This window comes from Arvicanthis niloticus, chromosome 14, assembly GCF_011762505.2.
Source record: "Arvicanthis niloticus isolate mArvNil1 chromosome 14, mArvNil1.pat.X, whole genome shotgun sequence".
Classification (NCBI taxonomy): Eukaryota; Metazoa; Chordata; class Mammalia; order Rodentia; family Muridae; genus Arvicanthis; species Arvicanthis niloticus.
This window is the reverse complement of record NC_047671.1, coordinates 61,437,858-61,464,851: the sequence shown is the minus strand read 5'-3', so window position 1 is coordinate 61,464,851 and position 26,994 is coordinate 61,437,858. Positions and strand designations below refer to the sequence as shown.

At 36.9% G+C, this 26,994-nt stretch overlaps 1 protein-coding gene across 6 annotated transcripts in view; it reads left to right on the top strand.

Moving 5' to 3' along the window:
* Kiaa1328 (KIAA1328 ortholog) overlaps positions 1–26,994 on the top strand; it is a 262,182-nt gene that overhangs the window by 148,715 nt on the left and 86,473 nt on the right. For 3 of the 6 annotated variants that reach the window (XM_034517964.2, XM_076912878.1, XM_076912877.1), the window contains 2 exons: positions 7,652–8,328; positions 15,546–15,644. In XM_034517964.2, coding sequence (XP_034373855.1) covers positions 7,652–8,328; positions 15,546–15,644 — 776 coding nt within the window. The remainder of the gene's footprint in view (positions 1–7,651; positions 8,329–15,545; positions 15,645–26,994) is intronic. The other 3 variants (XM_034517966.2, XM_076912879.1, XM_076912880.1) reach the window with 1 other exon arrangement.

Genomic DNA, 26,994 nt, shown 5'->3' with positions numbered 1-26,994 from the left:
ACAAGTATACATTTGTTTTATTTAGTCATCAGTTTGGGGCAAATATATAAACTAAGATGACTTACCTTCCTTCCTGTGTAAGCCTCAGAGAGCAGTAACTGAGGATTCGCTCACTGCCGACTTCTCATCTAGCCCTTTTCTCTTTGTCTCCCTTCTCTGAGTTACAGAACACCAATCTTCAAGATAGCATATGTCACAAACATTATCAAGCCCAAGTCTTGTCTTTATAAATGACTAAACCACTTAACAGAGCCACAGTTATTTGCCTAAAGCAACAGAACTCCGAAGTGACCATAGTGGAGCTCTGACCAGTATGTTTTGACTTCAACTTGAATGTACTGTCATCTATGACAGGCTAATTATTTTATAGCAACTCAACAAATGCTGACTTTCAGGAAGTAAAGTAATGACTAAAGAAGGTTTAGCCTTTTACTGGTCTGGTAGTCACTGCAAACATTACTGGCAGGCCTATGGTGGTATTCCTAGGACCTAGTATATAATCCATTGTTCTGCCATTTGCATGCCATTATGTGTCTTCTCTGTGCCCATTCTTTAAAACCTCATAATTAGTGACTTTAATGTCTTTTAGATTCAATATTCCTAAAGTGTGCTGCAGTCCCTCTGGGAACTAGAATAAGTTATTAGAGCCTTGCAGATGTGCATGGCGGCTGTGTTCTGTCATTTTCTCTTCCGTTGATAGCCTACGGCCTCAGCTGCTGAGCTGTGAAGGAGCTTAAACCTCCAGGGTCCATTAGACTTAACTTGTTTACTGCATTGATATCTATATGTTAAATGACAAGAGAGTTCAGGTTATTGAATAATTTAAAATTCAGCTCTAATTGGTGTCATATGACCTGGAAGAGGCCACGGATGACGCCAGGAGCATGCTGTGAATTTCTTATAAATTATTCATAAATTAGATGATTCATTTGCCTGAGTGTCTTGCTGAATGCAAAAGTTTGTAAGTTATAACTGATGATATAACACCTGTAAGTATTTAGTTCATAATGCTGGAAGGTAATCTACCTTGATGATCTTCTAGCAAAATCTGCCAGTATAGGAGAGTTAATTGCACTAAGGAGAATGAACATTTATTTAGGTTGAGATGTTGGCAAACCACACAGTGCAGCTGTTGCATTACACATTTTCTGTCAGTTTGACAACTGGTCCATGTATAGTGTTAAAATGCAACATGCCATTCTGTGCTTTATTCCACATTAACCCCAAAATAGTCTGGGAGATACGGTGACTTGTACTCCTCCACACACATATGCACAATACGACTGAGTTTTTAAAAGGAGAGAAAATTTTTGAAGTTCAGACTTGATATTCATCTTTTCGTAAGCTGACAAGGAGGAAAATTAGAATGTAAACACTTGGCTAGATAGGAAAATTATTTACCATAAAAAAACATACCAATAAGACCTGTTGGTAGTATTTACTGTTCCTGAGGATAAGAACTCATGAGTGTATTGGAAATAATCAGTTCCTAATTACCCAAAGTTAAGGTGGTGACAGCACAGATTGATATCCCAAAGTGCACAGGGGAAGTTTTACAAGGTCCCATTTGAAGAGCTGTCATGTAATTAGTGACTGCTAAGAGGGAGAATCAGTCTTCTCCATCACCCTAGTAGTTATGCAATCCTAAGTGACCAGCCCTAAGCACATACACATATGAGCAGCACTAAGGAAGCTCAGCAGACTGTAATGTGTGTGCATAGTACAGTGTTAATTAAAGAAGAGGTATGAATTGGAAAGGGTGGAAAGGAAATGAAGTGAATACAATAGTCATGTATAAATTCTCAAAAATCTTAAAATACAAACTATTACTGATATTTAGTGTATGATCTACTTGTACTTTTATAACAGAGAAATTATCCAACTCTACTTCTATTATCACAGTACCAGCTGTGTGTGTGGGTAAGTCCACAAAGTAGTAATGCGAGGCTCAGGAGACTACCCTGTTTATTCGTGTACTTGCATACATATGATATCATTTTATATACTTTTATATGTGTGTGTGCATATGCATGTATGTGTGTATAATTAGATAAAAAGGTAAACTTAAAACTTCAGGAAATTCTTCAACTCCAATAGTTTCTCAAATTTTATTTGTAAAAAACTCTTCATGACCTACATCTTTTATACCTTTCTCTTTACTGTTACTGTATGAATATAGGCGTGTAGGATTTATGTTTGATGTGGGTTTGGTTGTGCCATGGCTCCGTGTGTGGAGGTCAGAAGACAACTTTGTAGCGGCTTTTCTCCTTCTAACTGTAATAGGTTCTGGGGATCCAGCTCATATTTCTGCAGCAAGCCTTTTGCCTACTGAACCATTTTGCCAGCCCTGTTACACTTGATTGCAAATCCTTTTTCTTTCTATGGTATTTTTCCATCTAGTCTTTTTAGCCTGTGTCTACCCAGGTTAAATAACATCATTTTCGAGCTCTGTTGTAAAACAGAAGTGCTGGTATTTTTTCATTTTTTTATTTTTGTGTGGTATGGATCTCATGGTATGCCAAGAATTTTACAGGAAGAAGTCATTCCTCATGGCCAGTGATGGTGATGTTCATTGTATAGAAAAAATTTTAAGGTGGCCATGGTGAGCTCAACTATTTTTATCAGTGGTAGTCACCCCTAATTTGTTAATGCAGCTCGTTTTTCTGGCGTTATGTAGATTAGCTGGCATGCTTTCCTGCTAAGTATCATTCTAACTTCTGGTTAAGTATCTCATGCCATTTATTATCATAAAAAACATACGGAGAGCACCACAAGGCACTTGGTTTAGGTGGTTTGATTGGTTGAAATGTTTATTTGTTTCTTCATCTTGTTTATTATTGGGACAAAGGTCAAGCTGACTTGAATTCAAGATTCCCTCTACTCTGCCTTGTGAGTGTGAGTGCTGGGATTATAGTCTTGTCACTAAAGTCAGATGCATTGTTTACTTCTTTTGTTGGGTTTTGAGAGTTTTTCTTGTTTGCTTGTTTGTTTGTTTGTTTGTTTGTTTGTTCTAGAGATTGATCCTAGGGCTTTCCACGTGCACTGTAAATGTTCTGTGATTGAGCTCCACCCTTAACACTATTAGAATTCCTAATTGGAAGATATAGTCATCAAATTTAGTTGATAACAGCAGGCTAATTACAGCTATATGATTTTATAAAACTGATGAGCAAAGAATATTTTCTTATTATTATATGGTTATACAGAGGACAAATGTGAAATTTCATTAAGCTGGATGCTTAAGCCATGCAGTTTATTACAGATTTTGCCTCTATTTTAAAATATTATTTTCTAAGTTTGTATTATTATTTATGGGTTTCATATTAAACCCATATGCAGGCTAAAGAGATGGTTCACTAGGTAAATGTGCTGGCTACCAAACCTGACCACCTCAGTTTGATCCTCCAGACACACATGGTTGAAGGAAAGAACCAACACCCACAATTGTCCTCTGACCTCTCTGTGAGCATTGGGACAGCCATGTGCTTTGGCACACATGTGTGCATGCACGTACTGACATTGATTAAATTTTAATACAGGTTTTTAAACACCCATATGCCTCAGAAAAAATTGAGAATGCTTTGTTAGTTGAAGCCTTTGTTAAGTCAATTTGTGTTAGTTAATATTACATATAAACAACTCTAGAAAGAAAAACACATCTGCTTCATTCAGGCCTATTGTTATTCGCATGGGTCCCAGAAGCGTTAGATATTGTCAGCTCTACTAATAAAGCAGCTGGATTTCATATTTAGAATGGTTTAAGAAGTTTGCTTTTTATTTATTTATTTATTTATTTATTTATTTATTACTTTCTTTTGGTAAGACATGATTGAGCCTAATGTTAAGTTCCTTTTTTTTTTCTTTTTTGAGACAGTCTATGTAAGCCATGTTGGTCTAGAGCCTGCTGTAGAGCCCATACTAGCTTTGATTCTGCTTTTTCCATGAAGTGCTGAGATTCTAATTCTCTTCCATTTCCAGCCCATAATTCAATTTGAATTTTTCCAATACCATGATGCAGCCAAAGAATACTTATTGAGAATATAGTATGTGTATGCCCAAATGTCCCATTCACAGATATGTACATAGCCCCTTCTATCAGAAGTTGTTGAATATCCATCATTTTCTGTTCCTATAAATTGAGGAGATATTTTATTTTGCTGGCAGAGGTATCAACATTCATTCATTCTCTCTAAACAAGCTATCTAAACTGTTTATGAGTTAGTTCATTTAAAAAGATGTGTATACACACATGCGTGCACATACACACACACACAGCTATAGCCTAAATCCTGGAACATATATCAATTTATATATGCTAAATTGACTTAATGAACAAAGGACTTTTCATATGTGGTTAAGCTAAGTATCATGCAGTGAGGAAATGACCTTGGGTTACCTGGATAGGTGTACCTATAGTCAAAATGGTCTTTCTAAGACTAAGAAGTCAGAGAACAGGATACTATGGTGTTGGAAGCAAAAGCTAGAGTGGGGCACTTTGAAGATAGCGAGGAAACCACAAACCAAGGAATATATACAATCACTAGGAGTTAGGAAGGAAGGAAGGGCAGGCAGGCAGGCAGGCAGGCAGGCAGGCAGGCAGGCAGGCAGGCAGGCAGGCAGGAAGGAAGAAGATTCTCTCTTCAGAACTTTGAAAAAGAACAAGCCCTGCCAAAACTTGGCTTTGAGCTTAATTTAATTCTAATTTCTGACCTCTACAGTCTTTGGGGAAGACATGTGTTGTCATACACTGTAAAACTTGTAGTAATTTGCTATAGTGGCAGTAGGAAATGAATGTAGAAATTATAGTTTATTAGTTTACTGTGAAAGGGATATTTCTCTCACAACCTTGAGGAAAAAAAGCTTACTTCAATGTGCAAATAATCTTCCATGAAAAGTGAAAACTTACTTCAGTAAGTGTTATTAGCAAGCTATGTCATTAATGAACATATTTATGCCTTTCTACAATGTCAGGATATATTGAGTGTTAAAAGAGTCACAAGCTGCACTTCACCAAGTACTTATCCTTCCTTTGGAGTCATAACTATGACAATATTCCATTCCATTCTGATAATATCTGGCCATCGAATGATATATCACATTTCATCAGTTACATATAGGTGACAGAAAGTTAAAAATGAGTCTGTAGGAACTAATGGGTAATGAACATGTAGATGCAGAGTTGGCACCAGTCAGAGCCATTTCGGGTGAGTAGGTATCATGCTAAGAACACATCTCAAAGACACTGGTTGAGGAATCTGGACAACTTTGAAGTTGGTGGTGTTAGTGTTAGGCTAGGCCAATCAGGAGCAGTAGGAAGTATGTCATCTGACAATCTCCTATACAGGGGCCATGACAAATACACTGAGTGGCCCAAGACCAAATGCCAAGTTAATGTGCCATGGTGTGGTTTTCCTAAGTTCAGATTTGTGGTTGCATCATTTATTGGTTTGATGTGTCCACTAAGCTTAAAGGTGGTATTTTTAATAAGCATGAATAATTCACTCATCAGTCTATGCTTTCCGGTGCTAGACAGATGGTGATTATTTATGAACAAGATGCCAGTTTATTCTGTCTTAAGTATTTGTACCCAGCATTGAGTAACTGGGGACAAAGCAGCTGCTCTTGACAAAATAGAATAACTCAGGACAAGGAAGGGCCAGAAAGCCTCTGCTCTAGTCAACATTGAGGAAGATTACAATTTGTTTCTCATTTGGTTAATTAATACTACTGTTCAATACTATAAATGGCTTTCTGGGTTCCTTAAATACACATATGAAATGGCAACAAAGTAAAAGAGTTAATGTAAATGGCCTTTAAATGAATGTCAGAAGTAACAGGAAGGTGTGAGTAGAAGCTATGAAGAATATTTCAAATGTCATTCTCATTTACATCTGCTTAGTGTTTACTTGGCACTTAGTGTTCATATTTCAGTGAAGTCTGTGTTAGGGAATGTGCTTTCTCCAGAGGTAGATTATTTGTGCATTTTAGCCTTCACAGGATCCTAGCATAGTCATCATCTGCGTCACCTAGCAACTGATGGAAACAGACGCAGAGACTCACAGCCAAACATTGGGCAGAGCTTGGGGAATCCTTCAGAAGAGGGAAGAAATATTGTAGAAGTCAAAGGCGTCAAAGACACCACAAGAAAACCTACAGAATCAACTAACCTGGACCTATAGGGGCTCACCAAGACTGAACCACTAACCATGGAGCCTCCATGGGGGTGACCTAGGCCCTCTGCACATTTGTTACAGTTGTACAGCTTGGTCTTCAAGTGGGACTTCTACCAGCTGGAGCAGGGTTTGTCTCTGAGTCTGCTGCCTGCCTTTGGAATCCTTTCTTTCTACTGGGCTGCCTCATATAGCCTCAATAGGAGAGAATGCACCTAGTCCTAGTACAGCTAGATATGCCAGTGCTGGTTGATATCCATGGGAGGCCTGGGAAGGACTGGGAGGGGAAATAGCTTTTGGGATGTAAAGTTAATCAATTAATTTTATTTAATTAATTAAGATTCTTCTGCATTAACTTTCTTTCTTAATGTTTGTTAACCCAAAGTATCCAACATCATAAACAAGCTGCCCAACTGTAGTACACTCAGCATTTTCATAAAACTAAAATACTTCAACTTGGGCAGCCTAGAATTTAGATACAGTGGGTTTCTGAAAGGCACTGAGAGGAAAACCTGCTTGCTTACAATAAATCAAACATGTTCAGAGCTGAGCTAATGCAAACTCAGTCTTCTAAGGCCAAAGCTAACAGTCAGATTCCATATCTAGACCAGCAATTTTCAAAGCATGGTTCCCCATGAACATCACCATCACCGGAAAGCCTCCTAGAGATGTGAATGAGCTGACCCAGGCAGAGCTGGAGACTCTGTGGGTGAAACCAGCCTTTCATGCTTAATAAGCCCTTCAGGTAAATCTTATCCACTTCAAGTTTAAGAATAATTGCTGTAGACAAAGTTTGACTTTCTCTGTAGGACAGGCTCACTGCCACAGTGTTGGGAAAGCTTATTCGTGTCCTGGCAGCTCAACTTTAGAAATGCTTCATTTCTGCCTGAGTTCTACTAGACTATCACTACTCGAGTGGTTTAACTGACAATCACTTTTTTGTAGCTGAAATGAAATATTTTATATTTAAGTAAGTGCTTTTATTAGAATTATGTATTTGGAAGTAGTTGGTTTTATCTGTGTTCTCTGTAGATATTTATAAAAACTAAACTATCACAGCTATTCAGAATAATGTGAAGTGCTTTACATCAAATCTTGTTCTGTGTAGTGACCAGTCAAAGAATATTTAAGATGACTGCATGGATTTTTTGGCTCAATGTTCAAAGATAGACATTTTAGATATTAATATTTTATATATTTGCATCTTAAAGTTGATTTTATGTAACCTTCAGAATTTTCAACTCCTAAAATCATCGAGATTTGCATACTGAAATGGAATAATGCTGGATATTTCTTATCCTCCTATAGCTTTGCTGAAAGATAGGTTGTTTGAAAATGGATGTGGCTTTTTGAGTATTGACAATATGGATACTGTAATATTTAAGAAAAGGAAATAAAAGAGTTTTGTTTTAGTGAATATATACATTTGATTTCTGAAAAACCAAAACCAGAAGTTGTTTTTTTTATGTGTTTTCTCTTAGATAGCCAAGAAGAAAAACACTCACCAATCTTCACTGATGGATCTGGATGGTTCCTATCTGAGTGTAGCCAAACCACAAACCTTCTGTCAGACCAAGGCAAGGCCTAAGTCAGCAAACCAGGACTCAGCTTCAGAATCCCTTACAGCATTGAGAAATAGTTCTTTGAAACCAATAACACTTAATCATCCCAAAGAGGATTTAGAGAGGATGTCAGCAGAAACCAGAACATGTACTTATGAATCTCCAGGGAGGAGACTAATAAATGCAGCCCCAATAGAGAAAGCCCTACCAGAAGAGTTGAAGATAAAGGAATATCCAAACCTTCCGCCTACTCCATCTAGTCAATACTGTGGTCATAAATGCTCTGAAAGTGAAGCTTATGTTCATGAGAATTATCATCCTACGAACATGGCCCCTCAGTGTTGTAAGACACATCCAGAATCATGCAGTCATTGTAGGATGTCCTGGGCATCACTCATGCATGATCGAGTAGCACTGCAACCCAGAGAAACTTACATTGAAAAACAACTCTCAGAAGATCGAAGGCAACAGCTGATGCTTCAGAAAATGGAACTGGAAATTGAAAAGGAACGCCTTCAGCATCTCCTGACCCAACAAGAGACAAAGCTTCTCCTTAAACAGCAGCAACTACAGCAATCCCGACTAGATTACAATTGGTGAGTCCTACCTGTTCTTTCAGCACTGTCTGTAGGTTGGGAAATAAAATTTCAAAAGCTAATTTTTACGGACCACAGTTCATAGAAATTCTTCAGCATTTTGACTTGCTCGAGTACAGATCATTTATGATTACAAGTAAAGTCCTATCTTCTGCAGAAGATATGCATGCATGTATGAGCATGGGTGCCTGTGCCTCTAGCACACATGTAGAGGCCAGATGAGGACATCAAGTGTCTTTATCTGCCATTCTCTGCCTTATTTCTATAAGACATCAGTGTTTACTGAATCAGAAGCTCACCATTTCAACTAGGCTGGCTGTCCATTGAGTTCCTGGATCCACCTGTCTATCTACCCTCAAAGCTAGGGTGATAAGGACATGTAATCATACCTATCTGGGGATTTGAACCCGAGTCCTCATGCTTGCACACTAAGTTCTTTACCCACAGAGCTATCTTCCAAGATGCAGTGGTAACTTTTGTTAGACTTCAAATCCCATGTGCTTTTCTATTTGGTGTCACTATGAAGAGGTAGAGGTGAAGGTAAATTGTTTATTTCAGAGTACAGAATAAGATTGTAAAGAAGTGAATTTAGTTGTCATTATCCTACATTCATATTTTTGTGCCATCACATAAAACAAATCATGAGAGCCATTTACATTTAATTCTTACTAGTCCTAACATAGCATTCTTTATAGCTGGTTCTAGTAACCAGGCCCACATTTATACTTTTTTTTCTATTTAAAAAAAAATACTTTTTCTCAAATAATCGCTTTAAATTTTCATTGTATATATTTCATAGCATGTGGTAGTGTGTTATGTGTGAGCAAAACATGTACTGTGTGTTGATCATGTTTGCTTTGTACCTTCCCTTTTTTTTTTTATTTTCATTGGTGGAGGGCTCAACTCCAGGACCTTATACATGTTAGGCTAGTGTTCTGCCACTGAGATACACCCTCACCCCAATTGCTGGTCCCTTAATAATGATCTCTTAGAGCAGTATTTCAAAAGCTGGGTGGCTATTTTGATGTTATGTACTATTCAGTGTGGCTTTATATTCAGATGCATAAAGTTCATTGTTTTATTTTAGAAAACTACTAGTAAGTCAGATATAAGTATGTTGAAAATTTTAAAATGTTGTAATTCTATCGTTAAAAGTCAATGAATTGCACATTTCCTGAGGGAAATGTTTCTGTCTCCCCTCTCATTGCCTTCTTGACCACCATTCCTCCTGTCTATATTCTTATTAGAAACACTCTCTCCGTATAGTTCTAGGTTACAAACGAGAGCTAAGAAATAGGACTTTTGTATTTATTTTTAATTATATGTATTCATAATTACTTTTAAACTTTATTTTGAAATAATTATAGGTTCATTAGCCATTTAAAAAATATTACAGAGGCACTCCTTAGGACTTTTACCAATGGGTGGCTACATGCTATATAACTGAACTCATGAATTAACATCAGTAAAGTGTGGGGTTACTGCTGCCATGTTACTGAGTGTCTTGTCCGTGAGTGTCACTACCACAATAAAAACAAAGCTGTGGTCACGACAGTGATTGCCGTGTGTAGGGAGCTTTTAAATATTATGTTTTGTAACACTTTTTTGAGCCCCACCCATGATCTTCTCTTAAATTCCATGGACATAAATATAAAATTTTTTGTTATGGTCCCTGAGATCTGATCCTGGGAGCTACTGCTGCTTTTATTTCAACTGTGATTTTTCTCTTGTGCTTTAGTCAAGTGTAGGACTTTCCTTACTGGCCTCTCAGTCCATCATTATCAATAATCTAGTGAGAGTTTTTTTCTTTCCTACTTTTGCTGATGATATTTTTCTTACTTATTTTAGGTGAGCAATTTTCCAAAGTATAATTTCTGCCTGGTTTTTATTTATGTCTTCTGTTTCTTTCTAGAGTTGTTTTTTTTTTTTTTTTTTTTTTTTTTTTTGTCTTTTAACTTCTTTCAGGGATATTCAGACATTTTCTTTGAGGCATCTTTGTAATATCTGCTCTAATATTCTCAGTAAATATTTTTCCATCTTACTGTTGGCTTTTCTTTTTCCTAGACATTTAGTTTATAGCCTAAGTCACTGGGCATTACTTAACTCTTCCTCTGTGGAATACCTTCACTAATACTGCTGAGGCAGGGCCCCTAGAAATTGAAAGTCTGGCTTCCACTCAGCATTTGCTGATGGGGGCCGGGCGAGTGAAGCTACCCATTGTGTGGTTGGCTAGAGCAGGGCAATGAGAGTGAGTTTACTGTCTAAAAGCCTCCTGCTGCTTTGACTAAATGGGAGAGGCTTTTTCTCCCCTCCCTGCTTATGAGGCGTCCGTTACCAGTTTTCCACTATTCTAAGTGTTCAGACACAATAGAGTCCTTGGAACACAATTTTTCTTCTGAGCCCAGTCTACCAACTGCCTCACTGCCTCTGTCTGTCTGTCTGTCTGTCTGTCTGTCTCTCTCTCTCTCTCTCTCTCTCTCTCTCTCTCTCTCTCTCCTCTCTCTCTCTCTCTCTCTCCTTCCTTCCTTCCTTCCTTTCTTTCTTTCCTTTATTTGTTTTTTTTTTTTTTTCAAGACAGGGTTTCTCTGTGTAGCCCTGGCTGTCCTGGAACTCACTCTGTAGACCAGGCTGTCCTAGAACTCAGAAATCCACCTGCCTCTGCCTCCCAAGTGCTGGGATTAAAGGCGTGCGCCACCACTGCCCAGCTTCTCTTTTTCTTTCTTTGCTTCAAAGTCAGCAAGCAGGTTCATATACATCATAGCTGGATTGGACTGTTGGTTGCCTCCCTCCTCTGGAAGCTTGCTAGCATTTTTTGGTCCTGACAAAGTTATTCATATAACTTCCAGTTCAAGGACTTATGGACCCTATTTCTAATGTGCATGGAATCTTAGGCAATAGGAATTGACTTCTAACTCTGGGGGTCAATCATGGACAATAGCAATACACTGTTTTTGAATCTTTTAGACAGCTCTGACTAACTACTCAAAAGAGAGAGCCCTAAGACTAAAAATTATGGTCTTCTGGAAAACTCTTCAAAAATAGTTTGAGCTCCACCATGGGTCTTTATTCTAATTTTCTTTTTAAGTTGACTCTGTTTTCAGAATTACTGTCCTTAAATTATGTGATTGAATAAGTTCTATTGCACAGATGAGTATTACCCTAGGTAACTGTTATATGCAGGCTTAGAAAACCCTCTCAGTGTTTTACCCTGACATGTTTTCAATCTTGTTGAGCAAGACTCGTGAAGTAAATATATACAAACCACAAAAGAATGCCCAAGAATAGTAGCGTCCATCTTAAGACCTGTTTGTGCTAGTTTCTGGTTTCTTGGGCATCTGCTAAAGGTCTATTTGGTTCTATGACTCTTAGCCCTCACAGTTTTACCATTTTACTTGTTGTATGGAGCTCTGACTATACAACAAAATTCTCCCAAGTCAAGAAGCTGGAAAGTTCAAGTAAAATACCCAGATAAACAGTCACTTAAGACAATGGGGTGGAGGCCTTTTGAGAGAGTGGCCCAAACCTGTGTTTTCTCCTGCCTCCTCCCAAGTTACATGAGTGTAGCTTTCAACTCACCAGGCTGAAGACGTTTTTGACTAGAGCCGGTTCTCTTTCTACAGCTTTTCTCCCATGTAAATCATCTGACCTATCATGTTTAGCTGGGACAGGCCAGAAGTCAGAGCCTTGATTTATCTGTTTAATCAGTATCACAATTCATATTCTAGACTGAAGTCTACCTATTCTCTGGCCTACTTTTTAGATTTATTCAATTTTATCACTTAAGAGTTATCTGAAAATCTGCACAGTAGTGTCATGAGCCAAGAATATCTGTCATAAATGAATCCTCCTAATACAATGCATTTATTTTATCACACTTTATTTTTTTCATATTTCTGAATTTTAAAAATTGATAGATATTTCTTTCTATATTAGATGCTGCCCATCAACCTGGTTTCCAAAGCTTTTTGTAATTTGAAATCATCCCTGTACCCATTTGCCCCCTTTTTTCCTAAGAAATATTTTTTTCTTAAGTTTTGTCTTGTAACTCTTTCCATACATCATTCATCTTTCTTCCTCAAGCCATGCCTTCTCTGCTTTAAATGTGCTTGCTTTCCTATTCCGGTTATCTACACTTTATATATTCATTGCCACGTAGCTAAAATTATACTACTTGATTTTAGTGCTAGTTTCTTTCTTACTAGCTCTTTAAGTTATGGAAAATATACAAAAGAACACCATAGTATTTTTGTGTGATATAGACTTATAACTTAGCTTAATTTTCATTGTTTTAGGAAATACTTATTACTTCTGCCCATAACTATGTGGAAGGAATACTTAGATGAATAAAAACTGATCTCTCTCTGTGTGTTATGCACAGCCTCACACACGAATTTATACAGAATATGAACTATTGTATATCTTTACTGAATTTGTAATTTAAGTGTTCAGGTAACTCACTTCAATTACAATCATAAATTAATGCTACTTGAGTACACGACATTATTTATGGTGCTTAAGATATTCGGGAAATGTAGTGGAAAGACCATCTATAATTGAAAACCAAATGAGTAGCAGAAAGTTAAAGTAGTTAGTTTGGGGATGAACCTTTTTCACAGAAATGAATTTGGGAAGGCATGAACACTTACCTAAATTTTGATTAATAATTGATTCTACTGCCTAGAGATTGCATAGTCTGTGCTTTGAGAAAGTCTTGCTTTGTAAGTCCTTTCTAAGATGACCAAAGAAAATTTATCCAAAATACTATTGATTGCAGTGCCAAGAACTACCGTAAGTTCCTTTGGGAGTAAGAGTAAAGTAACTCAAGGCTCTTTATAAATATCTGTCTTTGTCTCCAGAATTTATAATATACATAAGTATATAACCAGGAATGAAAAATGTACTACTTTTACTACTTACAAACCTATCACCTTGGGCACGTTTTGTGCCTGGGCCTGCCCTACTTTCCTCTGTAAATACATATAATAAAGTAGTTAGTTACTTCCTGGAGTGTGTGTGAGGATGCATACAATAATATATGTAAGATGCATGCCACAAGGGTTGCTGCTATTGTCAACAGCAGCATCCTTTCTACTCTTGCTGCAGAGGCTACTCTGATGGCTGTTTTTACTATTTTTCATACTTTTCTCATAATTTCCTGATACATTTTACACCTGCATTTACCTAACAACTTGCATGTCACTACAAAATAATTATATGTAAATTCCATCTCTTTGTATGTCACTATTGTAGTTAGTTACAATTAAAAGAATGTCTTTTGACAGTGAGGAATACTATGTTCATGGTGTTTTTACTACTTCATAGTTCAATTTCATGGCTAAAGAATATGCTTGTACATTTCTGAGAAGCTGAGGGAATGGATATTAAATATCACATATTTGGTATCAGGGATTAATTCATATACTCTAGATATAAGGTTTTTGTACTGATGTTTTCAATAGCTTTCCTTTCTCCGTACCTGTGAGTATAGTCTTAACTAATCTTTAGTAGATGCCAGGGTTTTGATTGCTGTGATAAAACACCTTGAGCAAAAGCAAGTTGGGAAGGAAGGGTTTTATTTCCATGTTAGAGTCTATCACTGAGGAAGGTCGGGCAAAAATTAAGCCAGACAGAAACCTGGAAGGCAGAAACCAAAGCAGAAGCCATGGAGAAACTCTGCTTTCTCTCTTTCTCCTCATGGTTTGCTTAACCTTCTTTCTTACAACAGCCAGGATCACCAGTACAGAGTAACACTGCCCGTAGGGAGCTGGACCCTTCTACGTCAATCATTGAGAAAGTGTCCACAGGCCAATCTGGTATTGTCATTTTCTCAAGAGAAGTTTCCTATTCCCACATGACTCTAGTTTATGTCAAATTGACAAAAGAAATTAACCAGGACACCTAGTTTATTGATGTCTGTGGCATAAGAAAATATGTTGGTCATTGATCTCCTAGCTTTTGGAAGTATCAGTTTGAGAAGTTGGTCACCTCATAAGTTTATGTTTTATAGGGTCAAAAATACTTGAGAGTTACTCGAGTCTTTATTTGGACTATGATGACTTGAATGGCTTATATTTGAAGTGTTTCCTCAAAAGCCTGCATGTTGAAAGTTTGGTCCCAAGTGCAATGTTCAGAGATGGTGTTTAAGGGGAATCATGAGGGCACTGGCATAATCAAGTAATTAAATCAATGGAATAATCTATTAATCCATCAATGAGTTGATGTTTTCCATTTAAACTCTTGATAAGTCATCATTTATGGCGTTGTTATTACATGTAAAAACTGCAAGGCAGACCTCTGTGGAGGAATAGCTCACCCATGTGAGCTTTTGATAGGTATTTCCTATCTCTCTGTGCTTCTAAGCTCGTCTGAGGTAAGCAGCTTTGCTCTGTTATAGTCCATTGCCTTACATTAGGCCTACAGAAATAGAACTACCCTACCATAAGCTGAAATCTCAGAAGCCATGAGTCAAATAAATTTCCCCCCCCCCAATTAATTAGTTTACTCAGGTACCTTGTAACAGTAATGAAAATTGTGATGGTTAATGTCGACTGGTGACTTGACAGGATCCAGAACCACATAAGACAAGCCTACAGGTATGCCTGGGAGGGATTACCTGATCAGGTTCCCTGATGATGGTCCCCTGAGGCTGTGTCCCAGATTACATAGAAAGGGGAAGAAAAGCTAAATCCAGCACTCACTTCTTCCTGTTTCCTGTCTGCAAATGCAACATGACCAACTGCCTCAAGCTCTTACTTTGAACCCTTCCCCATTGTGATGAACTAGACTGTCAAACTGTGAGGGTTTTTGGTTAATGTTTTATCACAGGAAAAGTAACAAAGACAAATGTAGTAACACAATGAGCAAAACAGTCAACAACGAACAGATTTTAAATTGAGATTTAAGGTGCTCCTAAAACATATATAATCCTGGGTTTTTAAATTATGTTCTAACTAGCTCAGTCTCCCATGTATTTCTGTAAAGGAAATCTAAAGTCCTCCAAATTGATGTGCTTACTTAACATGTCATTAGGAAGTCCATGTGATTTAGTGTGTATGTTTGTGTACTCACTGACAACTGCCAGCCTATGCATTCATAACAGTTGGCTTGTAATAGGAAAACAATGTCTGGTACCTATCTTGAGGAGCTTGGCTTCCAAAAATTACTGTTCAGCCTATCAGGTGCCTCAGGATTAGAAATTCTTAAATTTATTTTTGCAGGTTAAGAACTCAAGCTATGTTTAAATCTCAAGAATTGGTTGCTGATAAGGAGTTTCCTAAACCTAATCTGGATATGAATGGGAGTGACTCTGCACCGAGGTAAACCTGAGGGCGGGAGAAGACAGAAGTACTAAGGGTATACTTATTTAGAATGGGTTTGTAATCATTTATAATGTTTTGTTTATCATCGCATTTTTTAACTGTTGATAATGGTATTTTTGAGGCAAGGTCTCATCTGTCTCAGGCTGACCTTAAACTTACTATATGACCAAGATTGGCCGTGGTGCCCTGTTCCTCCCACCTCTTCCATGAGGATACACAGGTCATGTGTATGAACATGTCCAGCTCTTATTACTGTCTTTAATCACTTAAAACTGCATAAATACATTCTCATTATACAACTTTGAAAAAATTGAAAAGAATAAAAAAATCATTCACAATCTTACCTCTTGGAGACAATCTCTAAACCCTTCCTTATTTTTCTTCATAATTATTGTGTGTTCTGTAGTGAGTAATAAAGATTATGCTTATACAAAATTTTATTTATTCACTATTTTCAGGTATCACTTACTACTTTGTAAAACGTTGTTAGTTTAGTCAACAAATATTTATTGTATAGCTACTGTATGCCCCAATATTTCTTTATTAACCTGTTTTACACTTACTGCCATTTTAAAGTTGGTGCAATTTGATTACTAATCTTTTTGTGATTCAGTCTCTATGAAAAGTATTTGGACCTTGTCTTTCTGTGACTTATCATAAACATTAGTGGTCCTGTGCATTAGCCAGCCTTTTAAATACCTATCTTATACTGAGTAAACAGTATACTCCACAGTTGGGAAACTTTGTTCAATCTAAGGAAATGTCTTTTTGCAGTCTATCAGGTCTCTTCCTGCACCCTGAGTTGGAATTCAGATTCTGACTTTCTGGAAGCATCTTTCATTTCCTTTTTCTCACCTTCTTCTTTCTTTACTACTCCTCTTTCTCTCCTAGTTTCTAAGACACTTTCCGAGTTTTATCTATCAGTGCTTCTGTTGAATTTTATTATTGCTATAATTTTTAATGCCAAAGGGCCACTATTCTTCAAATGTGCCTTTAAAAAATATTCACCCATTCTTGGTTTATACGTGTCATATTTCTCATAACTCTGAAGATATTTATAGTAGGCTTTGAAGCTGCTTCTGTTCCTGGCACATTATTTTTTTTCAACAAGTTCAAGTTTGTTTTGCCCACAAATGTCTAGTAAGCCAGTATTGTTTCTAAGCAGAGGCTTAGAAAACAGCTGTTAAAATCTTTTGATGTGTATCAACAAGGTTTGTCAACTCCTGGGTTCCCTGTGGTTAGGCAGAAGCCATGGGGACTCCTACCTGACTCTGCCCATAGATCTTTTCTCTTGGGTAGTCAGTTCTAAGGATAAATTGTATGGCTTGCTGGGGAAATTGGATGGGAACATTTTATGAGCTAGGCTGCTGTTAGTCAGAATTTTATTACTATAACAAAATACATTTTAAAACTTAAACAGATGAAAGGATTCTTTTTATTTCAGAGATTTTAGTCTGGCTCCATTGGTTCTGGGTTGTGGTGAGTCAGAATATTGATAAAGAGAACACTTGGTAGAACAAAGTTGTTTATCTCATGGTAGCCAGGAAGCAAAGAAAGAAAGGGACCAAAGTTGTGATATTCCCTTCAATGTATCTTCATTGCTATACTCTGCTCCTCTTCTAAAGGTACCACCACCGACCAGAAATTCCTTCAGAGAACATTTAAGATCCAAAGCTTACCAGCTGGCAGTGTGAGAAGCACTGGGAAGGAAGAAAAGGCCCATTAGCGTTATTCTGTAGCTTTCTCCTACTACCCCTTGAAAGTGCATAGCTTTCTAGCCTCTACAGAATTTGAGACACCCAAGTGTAGAGTCATTCTTATGTATGCATGTATACATGCTCATGTGTGTACATGCATGTAGAAGCCACAGGATAACCTTGTGCATCATTTTTATTAATTCTTTGAGGTTCTCATGTAATGCATTTGACCTTCCTATCCTCCCCACTATCTCCTTCCAGACCCTTCCTCCCACTTCCCTCGATTTTTGAGACAGCACGTCTCTGGGTGGACAAACAGGCTGGCCTGTGAGCCTCAGTGATGTACCTATATCCAGATCCCCAGTGCTGGAATTACAAACATGTGGCACTGTGCCTATTGGGGATTGCCTTTTCTTTGAATATTTGCTTGTTTGTTTATGCTTTTTTTATTTTTCACTGGTGCTGAAGATCAGACCTGGCAAGCATTTTACCCACTGAACCATCTCCCCAGTCTGCAGTCACTTTTCCACCTTCTGGAGGTGAACCTCCAGTTTTCAACACTAGATGGAGACAGAGAGTCAAGGGCAGCTTGGCGGTTTAAAGCTGAGCCCACTTTCAGCGCGCTGTTTTTCATGTTTGCGGGATTCCTGCCTGCCCTAAACCTTTCAGGAGTTCTCTGGCAGGTTCAGCCCATCTTCTTTCCACTCATAGAAGGTTTTTTTCTAATTGAATTTAACTCATATATCCGCCTTTCAGACTTGTGAACTTTGTGACATCTTTTACCTGTTGTCACATATGTACAGCTTGAAAGGCTGTATATTCTCATTCAAACTGTTCTCTCAGAGAAGCGTCAGAAATGGACAGAGTTATGTTTTCAATCAGGCGAGGAAATTGGCTTTCTAATGTTGATTTGAATAATTAAGCATCACTTAGCAACTTAATAAATGGAAAGAGAATCTTATTGTAATTAGCAGTTTCCCAATATTCAAATAAGATGAGCATTTGTTTATATTCATTAGCACTTTGTATTTTCTCTTTATGTAGACGCATTACTGTTTTTAGTTGACATGTAATAACTTTTTATTACTTTCTTTGGAGGAGGGGTCTCTCTTGGCTGACCTGAAATAACTTAACTATGTAGACTAGGGTGGCCAGAAACTCACAGAAGTTAGCCTGCCTATGCCTCCTAAGTGGTAAGATTTTAAGGGTGGTGTGTGCCACAATGCCCAGCCTTTTTTTATTACTTTTTAGCTATATATATATATATGTATGTATGTATATATATATATATATATATATATAATATTTGCATATATATAATATTTCCATAGGTATTATATATCTCTATTGCTTACCTGTGTCATTTAAAAAAGCAAAAATGCTAGCAAGTCAAAACAAGAAAATAAAAAATATCTGGAATCTTATTATCTAAACATAATTTTATATAATTTTTACATCTGATAAATCAATATACTATATATATTAATATATATTTTGTTTCATAATTTATCAAATATTCAAATCATAATCTTTGAATATTTTAACCTTCATTAAAATTTTAAAATACCTTTTTATCTTACAAATTGTAAAGCATACACTTATAAAAAAATAAAATGAGTCATATCAAGAAAATACCAGTCTTTTTTTGTTCTATATTTGAATCCCTGTCCTGGTTCTTCTGGTTGAATCAGTTATTGGAACCCTGTGTGGTAGTATCAGAGCGAGAAGGCTGCTTTAAGGAGACATAGCCATGAGCCGTTATGAGAATGACCTTCTTTCTACCTTGCAAGCTCTTTGACATTAATAAAAGAACTCCCTAGATAAAATTTAATTGTAAGCTTATTTTGTTTATTTGGAAATTTAAATTATCTGAGTATTAAAAATACTCTATGTATTTAAAATATCAAACTGACTCAAGTGAAGCATTAAGAATTTGGAAGTAAAATAAATGAGATAATGAGAAAGTTAAAAAACATATTTTTTTATAATTAACAGCTCATTTTGAGTTAATTATATACAATTACCAAAATCTAATTGCAATTTATTTTCTATTATCTGTGGGAAGAATTACAGACAAGGGAGCTTCCATCGCTGCCTTCCTGCATAAATGCTATAGAATGAAAATAAATAATATGCAGGGCCTTAATGACAATAAGATCAAATCATAGGGCACAGCTGAGCCAAGCCCTTGGAAGGCAATTACCACAGAAAGATGGAGCTGACTTAATTCACAGTGTCTCTGACTGTACACAGGCCTGTTTTTATTATTGAATTCCTTGGTGTTTGTTTATTGACTGAACAAAGAAGACTTTTATAAAGTAGTTGTTTTCTAATTAAGTAGTCTCCTAACTTTCTCACCATTCTTGCACCTGCACAGAATGCTAAGCACTTCTTTAACCAAACTTTTATTATCTACTCTCTTCAACCAAACACTTTATTAAATACCTATTTAAAAAATTAAGTAGAGGCTGGGAATGTAGCTCAGACTATTGTCCTAGCATACTGAGATTCTGAGTTGGATCTCATCAGCTGAATAAATAAATGTCGTTTGCTGGTTATAGCAGAAGTGTAGGGAAGCCATTACCTTCAGGACTCTAAGGAGAGTCAGAACTCAGTGATGGATAGACGCGAATGATGATAGACGCCCCATATTCTCTCCTGGACAGCATTGTCTGTCTGCTTTGGTGGTGGATAAGTGGATGCAGTGTTTTCAGTGCTAAAAGTGTAAAATTTAATGTGAAGCATCACAGCTTCTGTTCAGAATGCTGATTCCTACTCTAAACAAGTTCAGTAAGTTGTATAGACTTTGGGGCTTGTTACTTTGTATGTATGATATTTTATTTGCAAGATTTTTAAAATAAAATATACTTAATAAAATAGTTTCTTAAAGGTAAAAGAACTTCTGAAATTATTAGTTGTAATTAAGTTTTATAATAATGTATACTTTTCCAAAAAAGACAAAAATATTTATAATTTATTCAGAGTGTAAGGGCTATGTAAGAAGCATAGAAAATAAAAGATACACATCTATAAATAGAATTTGAGCAAAATCTTGAAAGATAAAATAGGACATTGAAAATTCAGGAATAGGGATCTCCTCTCCCTCTTCTTCCAGTGAGAGCTGGAGAGGCTTTTAGATTGAGGCAGAAACTGACATCTGTGTGTGAAGACCAGGGGCAGGAATGTATCTCTGTAACTGCAAGATGAAGGGAACGTTAAACTGAAGAATAAACTAGTACATTAGGTTAGATTGCAGGAAGTTTTGGATATCAGCTCCCAGGTTTGGAGCCTGGGTGATATGGAGGGAAAGATGTCAGAGAGAACAGATCGGTGAAGAGATGACTAACTTGACTCTGAAGAACACTGGTATAAAAGTTGGGCGCTAGGTTTTGCTCTTTTTGTTAATTAGTTGCAGCTTTAAAAATATTACTGTGAGTGAGAGTGTCCCTGAATGTTTACAAGAGTCTCTTCCATAGCTAGCACTTGACCAGAGAGGGTTCTCAGGCTGAGCTCTCTAATAAATACATGACTAAGAAATGGATCTAAATCTTTTTAAAAAACACCAAGGTTAGAGATTTCAGTTGGAAGTCATGGGTGTTAGGATTAAGTGTAGGTGTTGATCTCTGAAAAAGGAAGGTTTAGGAAAAAACAGTAGCCTTAGGAAACAGTTGCCTGTGAGAACCTCAAGGGGGAAGGAGGTGTGAGGGACAGACACTCTGGAGCCCATCCACCAGGCATCTCTCTTCTTCCCTTCCTATTTTTCCTTTCTTCTTTTCTTCCTTTTTTTTTTTCATATACCTATTTGTCATTTGCAATGCCTTTTGAGAAACGTCTGCTTAAGTATCATTCCCATTTTTATTATCAGGCTACTTGGAGTTTTTTTTTCCCTGTTGGTTTCTTTAGTTCTTTATAATTCTATATGTTAATACTTTTGAGATATGTCCTTTACAAATACTTGTATCCCTTTAACCTGATGCTTCTTTCCTTTGCTGCACAGATGATTTTTAGTTTACCCTGTCTCTTTTTTTATTTCAGGTACACATGGGATGTGTCACAAAAAATAAACTAAAAAAGCAGTGCTCATAACTTGGTCCTGAGAGTTTACCCTATGTTCCTACTAGCAGTCTACTAGCAGTTTTCATTGTAGCAAGTCTTACATTTAGGTTTCAGTCTATTTGAGACTGAGCTAATAAGTGATGGGGACCTGGTTTTGTTCTTTTGCATGTGATACCATTGATAAAATTGTCTTTTCCCCAATATGCTTTTTTATCTCCTTACTCAAAAATCAGTTATCTATAGATAATGTGGACTTATTTGCAGGGCACAGACTTCTGTTTCTTTGGTGTCTGTGTCTGTTTTCATGGTGGAGCACATTCATCTGTGTAATATAAAGGCTGATCTCACAGAACCTATGAGTAGAATCATGGTTACTGGATGCTGGAGGTAGTGCTTCAAGGGTCTGCTTTCCATCTTTCAAATTGTTTTCAGTTGTAACAGTTATTTTTCTTCAGTATGTTTCTAGAACCACATTACAATTTTCAAAAATTCTTTGCCTTTTTAATAACTGTACAGTGATCAGTTAAACACTGACTCCCCATTGCCAGAAATCCCACTATGTAACTTATTCATATGGAGCACCGAGTGCATGCTCATACCTCTGCTCGTGGTAACTGAAAAGAGGAGGTACTATAGATGTACAGCTGATACATGAAAAATGAAATGTCATATGTCCACACAGTGAAACACAGGTGTTAGAAAGGAGCAAGGTACTGTTGCACAGTAGAATATGCATGGACCTAAAGCATGGTTACTATGATTTCATTTATACAAAATGTCCTGAAGGAGCAAGTCCATAGATGAAAGTTGTAAATCAGTGATGATCCATTTGGGGAGGGGAAATGTGGTATAAATGCACGTCAATGTAATGTTTCTTTGGGGTGTGCAGACACGATGAAACCTTTGGTTGTGGTGGTTATTGTACTGCCCTGAACCATCACATGAAGTAACTAAAGTCTCAAATTTTAAAATGTGTCATGTTTTGGTATTGTTCAAAATTCTAAATGAATTAAATGTCACTGAGAACTGAAGAAGTGGTGCAAAGCTTTGCTTTAGAATACATAAGTCTTCCCCCCAACCCCCACCAAGAGTTTCCTGCACACTTGCACCTATTTGCACTGTTTAGGAATTGCTTTTTAACTGAATTTTCTAAGATAACTGTTTGCAATCTCTCCATAGACCATAAGCGTGATCCCATAAAGAAGAACAGAAACTCTCTAATCCTATTTGTGATATTGACTATGTGGTTACTAGTAATTTAATATTTAAAAATTATGTGTAACCAACAGCTGAAATATATAAATTCATTATAAGTACACATTTTTATGGGAAGAAGTAAGGCCTGGATAGTCTGGTGCCTGTACTTGTCATGCCTGGGCCTGTGTACCTTCTTCAGCATAACTGCCTTCCTGTGCTTCAAGTGGGGACATTTTCTTCACGCTTGCTCCAAACACTGGCTTTCAAAGGATGGCTACTAGCCTGAAGGGAAAGGCCACTGAGGGCCCTTCTCAACTATTGTGTCATATGATTTATTGTTACTTTCCAGGTAGAAGACACTCAAATAGGGAAAGAAGGCCTCCTGCCCAATCCATCCCCATATCTGGCATTGCCTATGCTTAGAATCTGTATCTCCATGTGACTTATCTTCTTGGCTCTACAGGCTTTTTAATCAGATTGGTCATCTTAGTACATTACAGGATATGGTATCTCAGTTAGTTACTGGGATATTTCCTTATATGGTAACTCACAGGTTTTTCTGGATGGTGGATTTTTTTAACTGCATAGCCTTTCCCAAGGACTTTTATTTGCTCATATGATACAAAGTGTGGGGATAGAAATCAGAGATGTTTCCTAAAAATACTGTAGCTGCGGCTAGTTAAATACATGCAGTGGTAATAAATTATGTAAACATTTACAACTTACCTAATGTACATGAATGGATGGAATAGCAGCTCTAAGTGTTTATATAAATACTTTTCAAAAGTACTTTTCTTCCAAGCATTAATGGGATTGGGAAATTGAAAGTTTCATTACTAGGTGAGCCTTTGCGCACCTCATTCTAGCACTTGCTATGGGTGAGCAGTTGATTTCTTTTTAAATAATAGCTCTGTGACCTGCTGGAATCTGAAAGGTATAAGTTCTTGTCACAGTATGAGAACAGGTGGCATCCTGGATCTTTATCACTTGAAGGTGGCAGTGATTCACAGGTGTCACTTCTCACAACTGTTCTTACCAATAAATGCCAATCAGTCTAAGGCCTACAGATTCTGGTTAATAATTTTTTTGGTATGGTTTACTGTATGTGAGCCAACTGATAAAATATGTGTAGGAATAGACTCCTGTGATAAATCTATAAATATATTGTGCTGTGTCATTTATACAACTGAAATATTTACTCATTAAATGTTTGCATTAAGAGGACGGCATAAACACTAAGCAAAATAGATGGAAGCCAAAAATCATGTTACAAACAACCATCCCATTGGTACCTAAGACCTTTTTGTGCCTCCTAATGTGTACAGGCAGCAAGGTTAAGAACAGTGATTATTAAGTCAATTTATTTATTCTTGTTTTCAGAAGTCCACAGAGTTCCCCATGAAAGTGCATAATTTTTAATGCCATAAACAATTTTAATTTTAACTAACAGTATCTTCAGTTTGCTTTTTTAACTGCCTAGGAATAGATAAAAGTGTAATTTTTAGATTGTGAACATTCATATAAACATATAATATACAAATAAAAGAGCAGTAAATGCATCCATTATGCTTTTTTAAAGGTGGAGGGTATTCTTTATGGAAGCATCTATGTAAACTTTCTGTGGATACCTAGAATAGTTGAAGAGTTATTAGATACAAAGCTACAAAAATAATGACCTTGTTCCTAAGCATGCATAAAGTATTTGAGAATACAGCCGTCTTGATCAGCCGATGATGCTTCGCACTAGGTACGTGCTATCTCAGAAGAACTCACTTCTGCATATGAAACAATGTTAATTTTTTATAATCCTGCAGAGAAATTTTTTATATTGAGCTCATCTGCTTTCCCCATTGTGCCTGTGGTCAAGATTGATTTTCTGCATTGCTTTGCTGTTTGCCATTTTCTACTTTGGTATACATTGTATGCGAGCCTTAATTGCTTAACCTTGAATCTGATCCTTGCCTTGTCTGATGGACAGAAGCTCTGTTGTTGATGTCATGTTTACCAGAAAAACAGAATCAGAAAAAAAAAAATATTGTGAGACATATTGCAAAGTTTGGTTGCTATTGGCCAGGTGAGTCTGAGCCCCATACTGTAGGATGTCAGGAAGGGCAGCTAGAACTGGGAAACATGACAAAGCAGTAAACCTCAGAAGACATCTCTTCCTTTTCAGAAAAGTTCTGGCTCTGCTTTTCAGCTTTTGAAGAACTAAAATTATTCCCATTCAAATTGCCTAGGATTTCACATCTTTAATTACATCTGTAGCTTACCTTGATCAATAATAACAACTACTGTCAGTGTTTGATTTCATTGACTGAGGACTTTAGCTTGGTCATTTTGACACATGGACAACACTACAGCCCATGCCTTGTAAAGTTGTCATACATATCATTAATCCATAGTTAACCTTTAAATAATAGTGAAATGTTCATTTCTCCATCTCCTTATACAGTTACCCTGCAAACCATTGAACTCATACAGACCCCTTCCCAAGAGAGTACAATGAGAATATTTACTCCCTCTTCTCCTTATATCTAAGAAGTTAGGATGTAAATATTTTACTATATTTAATGTTATGTGATACAGATTTATGAAAAAGAAGGAAGCAAAAATATTTAACCAATAAACATATATTGACATATTCAGAAAAAAATTAGAAGGTAATTTTTAAGATTACCACAGTCTTCATCTCTGTAAATTAAAAGTATTTATAATTAATATTGGCCATGGCTAGTATTTATAAATGCTTTCTTCCATTACCATATGTGCCATAAGCAGCCATCTTAATGTTTATTTGATAGGGCTACCCAAACCTTCATCCCCAAAGATGCTAGGCCATTTGTGATTCTGCTTTAAATGGGTTATAGCTTTCTATCAACTTTCATCATGGGTAATAGTGAAAGAGAAATCCTAATAGAGCCTCTATACTCTAAGCAAACCCCTCCCCTGTATAGAAAGGACCCATGTCCCCCTTGGTAATTATGATCAGTCACCCCAGATAGTGTAGTAACTCCCTCCTTCACTGGTTAATTCAGAGGCATGAGTTTTCATGTCAACTTCTAGTTCTGTGAAATCATTGTTTTCTACCAGACGAACTTCCCCATTAAGGTCATTGGAAAGAGAAGCAAAAATATCTCTAAAGCATCAGTGGAGTGATAGTGCATGGAGCCATTGCTGTGCCTGCCCTTCTTTCCTCACCACTGGATCCTAGATATGGAAGAAAACAGTGTCCATACATCAGCAGGATGTAGAGCATCCCAGAGAAGCTTGCTTAATTCCCACAAAGGACCTATTGGACTCTGTAACTGAGTCTTCAAGAAGGTCATTTGACTTTTTCTGGAAATAGCTGCTTCACAATGAAGGAGAGAGGTACTAAGCACAGATCAGATACTTGAGTGTGAGCACTCAGCATATTTCACTTCTCTAAGGGAAATGATGAGAAGCAGTACTGTGTGAAATGCTGTAATGGTAGATAAGACGTCCTGTAAGTCCATGGATGGCAATTTTGTCAGAAGCACTGTGTACATCAAAAGAAAAATCCTTATCTAGAGAGAATAGTTGTTACTTTGAGATATACATGCCTGTGCTGTGTGGCCACTAACACTGACGTCCCACTGTCTATCAGCATGAAAGTGCCACAGCTCAAAATAACAGACTAGCAAAGGGATAATGCTGGACCAAGCAGGCATCAGATCAGTATAGAATTATATAGTCACATTTATATATTGTCTTAGGCAACTTGAGCTTCTATTTAAAAGGAAAACGGATTGGAAGGTTTAGCAGAGATTTACCCTTTCCTCAATTTTATGAGAATGAACTTTCTAACTGGTATGCATGTTTATTTTCTTGATGTGTCCTTGTATGGAGCTAAGGTAAAAAAAAAAATGGGCTTTATCTTAAAATATTACACTTGCGAAAAGTAATTAAACATATAAGGGGAAACAATTCAGTCAATAGTATGTATATATGAAATCACATTATCTGTTTACAAAACCAACTGCGAGTGTGTGTGTGTGTGTGTGTGTGTGTGTGTGTCTTCCTAGATTTGCAAAAGAGGGAGGTCTAGAAGCAATGATACCAGTAGCAATGAATTCCCTTAGAATACAAGCCCTGGTTCCTAAATCCCATTCTCTAATAAAAGAAACTTCTTAGAAAAACAGGCATTGTTCAGGATAACAGAAATAAAAGATACAGACAACACCAGAGAGCAAGCAAGTTTGATCAACTTAAACAACAGTATTAGTGTAGCATTGGATATAACACAGCATATAAGTGTGTTATGAATAAATACAAGAGAACATATGTGTTTTCACTGAAACTTCTTAATCAAGTCCATAACTACTTACCCTAGGGAAGGCATGATGCATCTGTACTCCTTTTGAGCATAGGCTACAGTT